Genomic DNA, 9,826 nt, shown 5'->3' with positions numbered 1-9,826 from the left:
TCAATTAATATGCTCTGTGTAGAATTTGAACTCATCATCAATGAATGTGAGCAAAACAGAAACCTTGTTAAATATTATTGACTTTCACTGCATGTCCACTGTTACCTGTTTCTTTTTTCTTTGCTGTCTCTCCTTCTCTGCATCTCTGTCCTCCTCCCTCAGCCTTTGTCCTGTCACCAAAAGGTAAATGTAACAGTGAAACAGATTTTACTACCAATAAAAGGCTTATTTTAAATAACTTTATAACAATATTCTAATTGAATATGGGCTGCCGCTGGCCATTGACAGGTCACATTTCTCATTTGCCCTCTGGAGACTTGCTGGAATGTAAACACACAATGAACTTGCCACACTGCTGAAGAATGCAGAGCATCTGTGTGAATGTAGTGTAACATCATGATATCAGGAACACGGGGGATTAAAACTTGTTTAAACCTGAAGCGACTCTAACAGAAAAGTTGAGAAATAAAAGAAAATGTTAGAAAACAATATCAAAATACATTATTATAATTGCTATCACTATAGTTATTTCTAGGGGTACTATGATGAAATTTAAGAGTGTTTGAGCATGGACGGGGTGTAGGCCAGTAAAGTCACCCGGACTTCTGCAGATACACTTCAACTGCAAGTTACTCTCGTTCAAACAGTTTCATAATGAAAAGCATGACCCTACTCGGATATTACGAGAAAAAAAGAGAAGGAAATATGTCAAGGATATTGCACTCACAAATACTCGGCCTAGTATCTTGTGAGTTTACTGACCCACCCTCAAACCAAGACTCTCCTGCTTTGTATCTGCAATCCAAGAAAGTTAGTTATCTGTTTAGTTCCTATGGTCTGCTGCCGACCCTGTTGAGCACCCCATAAAGGATCTCCATCACCAATGATTTTTGGTGCCCAAATAGAAGTACTCTCACACGTTTAATTTCAGCGTTGAATTATGAGTGGGGTATTGTTCGGTTCAGGCTAGTTAGGGTTGAGTTCTTCACCAGGAAATGATGCAATATTTTTCAAAGTGAAGAAAACACAACCGTCACAGTACAGCCCATCCCACTCCCGTACGCCTTTAAATAGATTCAAAGTGACCGAATAAAAGTTCAGACAAATGCAATGATGAAGTGTTAACCTCAAAACCTGAAGAAAAATGTTGTCTGTAACAGAAGACTCTGTTAGGGACAACATGCAGGAAGAATGTAAAACGTGACAGACTTCATTATTTGACGTTTAATGTAGCCTGTTTGCACAAAAATATAATAGGTGTTTTGTGCATAAGCAGGATAGTATTATTTTAATCCTGTGTTTTCACGGATACGTGGATGGTGAGAGGGGAGTGGCGCACACCGGAAATTAGCCAACTATTGCTCCTCCGGCTGCTTATAGTTAGTCATAGCCATGGCGCCGGATGAAAAAATTGTAGAGTGGCAAACAAACGAGATAATTGAATCGCTGTTTAACGACGAAAACAGTGCGAGGCCCCGTATGATAGATGGTGATTTGGAGACTGACAGTTCAGGTTAGTGCAGCTTTTGTATGTGAAATATAACGTTTCTTATACCCAACCGAGTAAGCTAGCCACAGTAAGCTAAAACGCTTACTCTGAACGCTTTCATTTTTGAATGGTTGGCATTAAAGTGTTTCCTTGTTTTATTTCTGCTGCAGTCGAAATTCGCTCCTAGCAGACATTAAATAATATTAAAACATGAAGAAGACGTTTTGAGTCTGGCATTTTTAGTCTAATATTATTATTTCCTCTTATACCCCACGGAGTTCATCTCAGTGTCTTCGTCCATTGCTTGTTGTTAGCAGGTCTAACGTAGGATGACTGTCAGTGTTAATATGACAAACGTATTAACCGTGTGCTTCTCTGTGTTTTTAAAGACGATTTTGACCCGGTTATAATCGCTGATAAACTGAGAGCTGTCGCCGATACCCTGAATAAGGACCCCAATTTTAAAAAAGCATTAGATGAGCTGAAGAAAACCGCAGCAACAGAGGTAAACCCATAAAACACATCCTTATTTAATGTCCTCTTTGTCATTATTCACACAGCAGCAGGATGATTGTAAACTGTTTTAAGTTTCTAAATCTACAGTGTCCAGTTTGGTTTTGTAACAGCTGAGCTAGATAATGTTAGATAATGGGAAGAGCTTAAAGTCCCAGTTTGATTCTGAACCATATATTTCGGTGTTAGATCATCACCAGAGTCACCATGAAATACATTAAACACAATATTTTAAAAATGGATAGAATTAGTTGCTCTCTTAGAATTAGAGAGCAACTAAAACACTCACCAGGCAGTTTGGGGTTGGACCAGGAAGTAGCAATTCTTCTTAATTCTTCATGAATTCAACAAGGTGCTGAAAATGTTCCTCTAAGGTTTGGGTTTTTCTCAAAATCGAGATCTGCCCCCTGTGAGGCATTTGACTGTAGTTGACTGCAGTCTACTAGCTGTTGTCATGTTCAGTGCACTAAGATATTTGCTTTAAAAAAAAAAAAAAACGACAGTCATGTCATGCCATGCACTAACCAAACACTCTGTTTGGTTAGTGCATGGCTTATATAATAGCTACTAACAAAGATGAGCTGGAAATAGAGCTGGGCGATATGAGATTTTTTCATATCACGATATGTTTTTTCATTTCAGGCGATAACGATATCTATCACGATATAAGCCAAATAACTATATTTGTAAGATTTAAATGTGCCGTTGCTCACAAGTAAAATGTGAAATAATCAGCAGCTTGTTTTTATTTAAATATTTATTTCCCATAATAAGTTCAACAGGGTAGATGTACTTAAGGAACATGAGACTTTTTCAGATAAATAAAGGCAAATATTGCAAACTACACAAAAGGCAGCCGCTAAAGCGTTTAAGTTTCAAAATAGAACAAACGAAACAGACTAAATTGTCAATTCCACTTAGAAACAAAATATTAATTCTAAAAATAAATCTTAGTTTGTTTTACAGAATAACAGACAAAACTGACTAACTTTTGTCAATATCAAATAAACTGAGAACTAAAAGGAAATTCTCAATCTCTCCTTGTTGTATAGCTTAGCTTTTCAAACAGTTTTAACAGTTACTTTAGTCTGACAAAAGCCGAATGACGAATTAGCGCTTCCAGTCAGAGACTGAGGCTACGTCCACACGTACACGGGTATTTTTGAAAACGGAGATTTTCCGTTTTCGTTTTAAAAAATAATCCCGTCCACACATAAAGGCAGAAATGAAGAAAAACGCTGCTAGGAACATGCCAAAGCAGCAGGTGGCGCTAGATTCCTAACCGTGCAGAAATGTTGGCCAATCAGAAGTCTAGAAGCCTCGGTGGGAAAAAGTAAACAAAGCTGGGGCATAGAAGCAGAACCGAGTCTTATGTGTGGAGGGACAGTAACTGTCTGTATATGTAAGCATTTAAACACTGCAGAGAGTAGAATTAACAGTAACAGTATTGTAGAAATTCATTTCACCGAAACAATAACGTGGCGCACAGTGTGACGCATGCACCAGTTTATTGTATTTCCAGACTTGCTTTCGGCACAATTTACAGTGCACGCTACTCTGTTTTTTGTCAGACTTGAAATAGCCGAAATACCTTCACACTACGGAACTTCTATGGCTCTTCCATTTGACAATCTCTCCGGCGTTGGAACCATCATCTGTTTTCTCTTCGGTCACGCTCGGTTGATTTTTCTAGTCGGCACACTCATTTCCTCCATTACGCGCTGGCTCCATTACCCGCTGGCTGCTTCCCAAACAAACACACGTGCGGCTTGGCACTTGTGCTGTACGTAACAAGTCACGCGACGTGACGCTGCGGCTGTGATTGGTTCGGCGACGTGACGCTGCGGCTGTGATTGGTTCGGCTCTGCGCTACTTAGTTTGGATTGGCTGACCTTTTTTTTTTTTTTTTTTTAAGAGGACAAGAGCGGCGAGGTCTATCGCGATAGCTTAATTTCCCTATCGAGTAAAAGTTATATCGCGATACATATCGTTATCGTTCTATCGCCCAGCTCTAGCTGGAAATATAATAATGTAGTTAATAATAAACCATACTTTATATTAACACTTAATAATAATGGATTGCATTTATATAGTGCTTTTCGAGAAACCTCAAAGTGCTTTACAGTTCCACTATTCATTCACTCACTGGTGGAGGCAAACTACAGTTGTAGCCACAGCTGCCCTGGGGCAGACTGATAGGCGAGGCTGCCATATCGCGCCATCGGCCCCTCTGGCCAACACCAGTAGGCGGTAGGTGAAGTGTCTTGCCCAAGGACACAACAACCGAGATTGTCCGAGCCGGGGCTCGAACCGGCAACCTTCCGGTTACAAGACGAACTGCCAATTCTTGAGCCACGATCGCCCATATTTCCAAAGTGTGCCACCTTTAAATAAAATCAATTGAATGAAGATAAATACCCAAAACATGCAGTTACATTCTCCCAAGGTAAACTAAACTAGACCCGAACTCTTTCATGGCATGCATTTTTAATTTGTCTTTGCTATTTGGGCTGATTGGCACCTGATGAATGTAGAAACAAAGTATTACCAGACTTTTTTTTTTTTTTACCTGATTTTTGTTTCTGAGAAAAATGAGATCCACATATGAGGACATTCGTTTTAAATTTCAATAGAACAGTGGCAGTATAATGTCCTCGCACGTGGATATCAGGCCCTTGTAAAGCAAAATTTTGTACTTTGGTCTAGACAACCCTAAATGTGATGTCCACATATGTGGATGCCAGGTCCTAGGAGGTTAATATAATATGCTCTATTGTATGCTGATAATTTAGGAGATAAAGTATTGGTGTCAGTTGAAGAAGATGGATGGATGTGGTCAGAGTTATTAGGATGTTTGTTTTCCGGCTTCTTATAAAGTACCGCCTCCTCTCACCCCAGGCTACAGAGGCTGCATTTGAACGTGGCGTGGAGCTCCTATGTAAGAGTCATGTCGCTCAGAAAGCTGACATTGCTCCAGAGATGCAGCTGATCCGGGCCTCAGCAGCTATTGGACTTTATCTGAAAAACTCATACCCAGAGATGAAAGAGAATGTCAAGACAGCCTTGGCTTCATTCCTCAACAGGCGGGTGGGCAAATGGATCACTGAGAAAGGTGGATGGGTAAGTAAACTTTTAAGATTCAGATCACTTCAGATTTAAGTCTAAATATGACAGTAAACCTCAACCAAAAAAGGTTGACTGGGGTATTGATGACAAGCTGCCGGATGGACTGTGTCGAAACCTTTTCTTCTTCTTTTTTTGTTAATGCAATGACTCAAGAATCTTGGGATTTCCAAATATATTTTTCTGTGTATTAGATGTTAATCATAATAAGGTTGGAGGTCAAACACTGAAAAAAATGACAGCTGAAGTAGCCTTTCAATTGTCCCACTGCAAATATTGGTTAAACAATATGTTTATGTAAATACACTTGTAATGAGTAAGAATACCATGGTAATTTGGGGCTTTTATTGATTTCTTTGAACTGCTCTTTTTCCAGGGTGGAATCACAGTAAGGCATACATCTCATACATTTTCTCCAATCCACACAAGCTCATATATATATATATATAGGGCTGCTCGATTATGGCAAAAATGATAATCACGATTATTTTCACTGAAATTGAGATCTCGATTATTTGACGATATTTATTTAACAGTAACAATGTATTGAATAATGACTTTAAAGATTGTCAAAAAATAATATAAAATAGTGTGCAAATACTGATAACAGTGCAAATGTTTGCAATATAAAAAATAAATGAAAAATGTAAACATCTATGTTTAGTGAACTTTGCGGTGTTGCTCTGTGGTGCAGCTACGACACTGTAGCAAAGTTTACACACTATGTCTACTTGATCCACGTCTGACTCGCGAACCCATAATGTTTCCACACCACTGAAGTTTTTTTTACCTCTCTTTTCAACCAATGGCAGTCACTCTCCTCTCCAAATAACTTCTGCTTAGCTTTCCGAGCTTCCCTCGGGTCCTCTTAATCAGCGGTCCCCAACCCCCGGGCCTCGGACTGGTCCGGTCCGTGAGTCGTTTGGTACCGAGCCGCGAGAGTTGAGGCTCAGGTGTGAAGTGTATAGTTTTCAGGGTTTTTATCGGTTTTCAGCGTTATTTTGTTATCGTTTTTATCGTTTACTCGGTTTTCCTGGGTCTTTTCACGTGCGTTATGAATAAATTTTCTTTTTTTCGGTATCAGTACTAGTTTAATTTTGTTGTATTTATCCGCGACACCTTAAAGGCCGGTCCATGAAAATATTGTCGGGCATAAACCGGTTCGTGGGGCAAAAAAGGTTGGGGACCGCTGCTCTTAATTGTTGTGACACGTGGTCAAAATGCAGAGAGGTGCACTCGATTTGCCACACGGAGCAGCGCGAGAGTAAAGCACGAGGGAGTGGCTAATAATCGTCATTGTGGCCAAATAGATCAGTCTTAGTCTCATCTGATCATAAAACATTTCTCCAATAAGCATTTTGCTTGTCCAAGCTTGGTACTCTCAGTTGATGGTGATGTAAACTTTCTCTGCTATGTTGACAGTCATCCTGTCAGTTTCCTTTCATGTGATAGTGAGAGTGTGGGTCTTCATCCAGACCTTGACAAAGTGGCAACAAACTAAAAATAATAATAATCTGTACTTGCGTACAAGTGTTTGAATTGATGGTTTTGGGATAAGCGGTTGTTTATGAATGGCTCAGAGAGACCTTACCTTCCTTGGACTTTCCCATTTTATAGGTCAATCCACTAAGTGCTGACAAACAAATCATTTTTATACTGCCAAAGAGAAACTATCAGTTTAGTCATGATTACAAAAACAAGAAGTTAATAGGTCTTAATTTTGTCAAGTGAAACAAAACTGTTGAACCTTTAAAACCTCTTATTCAAAGATTTTCATAATTTTGACTCTGTAGATTAGAGAAAATCCAAAATGAAAAACAAATGAATACAGATTAAGGAATAAATAGATGTGTAATGGATGATGAGAATGACCGGTAGTCAGAAAGCATAATAAAGAGATCTGAAATGAGAGAAAACTGACTGATGGCAGATGGCTTCAAACTTGAAGCTTGTTGATTCTACCTTGCTACAGGGACATTTAACCAAATATTTGTGTGTGTGTGTGTGTGTGTGTGTGTGTGTGTGTGTGTGTGTGTGTGTGTGTGTATTTAAGCCTGTATGCACACTTCTGGGCCTATGTGGATTAGAGAAAATCCAAAATAAATTTGTGCACCTAATTCTTGTTTTGTTTTTGGTTTTTTAAGGTATTTGGGATGTATGCAGTACAGATATTCCACCCTGGTAAAATAACAGTTCAAACAAATAATTAAAATGATAAGTGTATGTAACCAAAGCTCTACAGAAGAGGAGAAAAGTAAGGGTCAGAGAGTCTTTTTGTATAAATGTTTCTAGTGTTTTATTAAAAGGACACTGCACTTTGTCCTGATTGAACTTGTTAAACCTGACGCACTTGGCAAAGTTACTGAGGCTATACTGACTTACTCTACAGGAAATTGCAGATGACCTTGTTATGCAGCATTTTTACAACATGAAATGAACTTTTATCTTAGATGATTTTCGAATCCGTCGGTCATTCTTAGTCTGTCTTTGACCTGAACCACAGTCTTATTTTAGTTAAGTCATCTTTAATTTTGGATTCAGTTGCAGTTCAAAAAATGATTAAAAGACCATTATTGTTGTATTATACACTTTGTGCAATATCTGAAATGTTTCAGTGACATATACAAATTCATGTCTTTTCATTGTGCGTGTTTTGTTACTTTTCAGGGCAAAGTTGCACCTGTTTGAGACTAAATCCAGCCAAACCAACCTCATAGAGCTCTACAATCAAACTGGGTATTAATTTCTTAAATGTCTGTTCAGGGTTTTGTTATCACACAGGCAGACATGTTATCACACACTAAGCCTGTTTATTATATGAGAGAGAAGGGGGGGGAAAAAACAGAACACTTTCTCATTGAAGTTCCTGCTTGGCTGAGCCCATGTAGTGATTCTTGGCTTTATATGTGGTGGTAAAATAATTGTATTACTTGAAATGCTCTCCCTGAATGGGTTAATAAATAAAGGGCAAATAATATAAAAATATGATACCAGCGGATCTTCACTACATCATGATCTTAAGGGAGAGTCTTTTGAGTAATCAGTGGGGTAGCCTCTAATCATGTCTATTTATTGTCTTTCTAAGTGCTGTCTTTTGGGAAGCTCTAGCATTTCTCAGTAAGGTGAAAATGCTTAGATTAATTAACATTATTTAGTAAGTTTAGGTGTGTTTTGAATTCTTAATGGGGAAAAACCTTAAAAAAGGGATTTGTCCCTTTTGCAAAACATGTTAAGATTTTGACTCCATATGTACCTTAAATCATACTCATTACATTTTGCTATCTTTGATCGAGCTCTAAATTCATGTGTTTGAAAACAGTTTAGTGAAATGCAGGTAGTCTGTCATATCTTGAGCCATCAGATGATGAAGAACCTGCTGTCAGGTTGTTATTTTTATGTCTGCATTTTATTTAATTTTTTTCACGATGACATATTTGCACTGGGAAAAACTGAACAACTTCAAAAGTAGGTACACACGTGTTGCCATTAGGGATGTGCCAATTGCATTAAAATATTAATTTGTATGTCAGCTGGTAAAATATTTTTTATTTTCTTATTTGTTTCTTCTTAATGACTCTAAACAGTAGTGGTATATACTTAAATGTAATGGTTAATCCAACATTATGGACAAGGGTTTTAATTGAAATTATATTTATAATGCTAAAGTGTAATTCATGTTATCCGTGAATTTTCAAATTTGCTGTTTTACAAAAATTCAGAAAAAATAGTAAAGCACTTAAAAGAAAAAGAGACCAACAGAAAGATTAGTTGTTAGTGCCGGCTCAAATTAAGGTCAGTGAATTCATTAATTTTAAGTAGGTTTTTGACAGGATTTCTAAAATAATGTTTGTTTTTCTGTTTCGTCAATGACTGCTTAATCAATTTTAAAAGCATTTGTTAAGCACTGTATCTTTAAATTTAGGAAACTAGATTATACAGTGATGGATAAAAAAAACAGTTAATGCTAGATTTGCTGATGGCAATCAATGAAGCAGATATTAGGAAATCATGGTTATTGGTGCTGTACGATGATGTCATTAAACCCAGCAACAAAAGCAAAAAGATGAAGCAAATAAAAAATGAATGTATATTTGCACATTGTTGTCAGTTAAAAGTGCAACTAAGCTTTTTCTTTTTGTAATTTTTCTAATGATTCAATAAAAAAAAGAATTTGAAAATCTTTTCGAGTATCATTGAATTATTGTTGAATTGTATTACACACACACACACACACACACACACACACACACACACACACACACACAAATATATGTGTGTGTGTGTGTGTGTGTGTGTGTGTGTGTGTGCGTCACACCAAAGATGTACTTTTGCAGTATGCAGTATTCAACCCCTAAAAAAATCTAAGCATATTTGCGTATACAAATGCGACCGCAATGATTCCATCTTATGACTTTTTAGCATCTTTGTTTAGTCGTTTTTGTCTTAAAATATTTCCAGAGGACATAGGATAGTTTTTGTGACTAAATATACATTTGAGTATCTTTCCATTCAATGCTGTTTACTGCCAGTGTACGGGGATTATGCATCTACTGATTTAAGCTGATTACTCTGGAATATTAAAGTGTGATAACCTAGGAGTCAAGTTTAACTATAGTCATCATACACACTCACTGGCCATTTCATTAGTTACACCTAGCTGGTAACAGGTTGAACCTCACTTTTTTCCCCTTAATTCTTCCT

The 9,826-nt window shown here is 37.6% G+C and overlaps 1 protein-coding gene across 1 annotated transcript; it reads left to right on the top strand.

Moving 5' to 3' along the window:
• Nucleotides 1–1,344: 1,344 nt before the first annotated feature.
• LOC145428930 (uncharacterized) lies at nucleotides 1,345–9,305 on the top strand. The gene is made up of 4 exons (XM_080301927.1): nucleotides 1,345–1,513; nucleotides 1,879–1,994; nucleotides 4,901–5,122; nucleotides 7,793–9,305. The coding sequence occupies exons 1-4, from the start codon at nucleotides 1,393–1,395 to the stop codon at nucleotides 7,811–7,813; spliced, it is 480 nt and encodes a 159-aa protein (XP_080158053.1). The 5' UTR covers nucleotides 1,345–1,392; the 3' UTR covers nucleotides 7,814–9,305.
• The last annotated feature ends 521 nt before the right edge of the window (nucleotides 9,306–9,826 follow it).

The sequence above is a fragment of the Astatotilapia calliptera genome, chromosome 5 (assembly GCF_964374335.1).
Source record: "Astatotilapia calliptera chromosome 5, fAstCal68.1, whole genome shotgun sequence".
In the NCBI taxonomy this organism is placed as follows: domain Eukaryota; kingdom Metazoa; phylum Chordata; class Actinopteri; order Cichliformes; family Cichlidae; genus Astatotilapia; species Astatotilapia calliptera.
This window is presented reverse-complemented; position numbering and strand designations above follow the sequence as displayed.

Bases quoted from the DNA above. Each gene is read 5' to 3' on its own strand.
- LOC145428930 (XM_080301927.1), top strand. From the start codon at position 1,393: ATGGCGCCGGATGAAAAAATTGTAGAGTGGCAAACAAACGAGATAATT. The intron at 1,514-1,878 runs GTTAGTGCAGCT...GTGTTTTTAAAG, and splicing joins TTTGGAGACTGACAGTTCAG to ACGATTTTGACCCGGTTATA. The intron at 5,123-7,792 runs GTAAGTAAACTT...GTTACTTTTCAG, and splicing joins TCACTGAGAAAGGTGGATGG to GGCAAAGTTGCACCTGTTTG.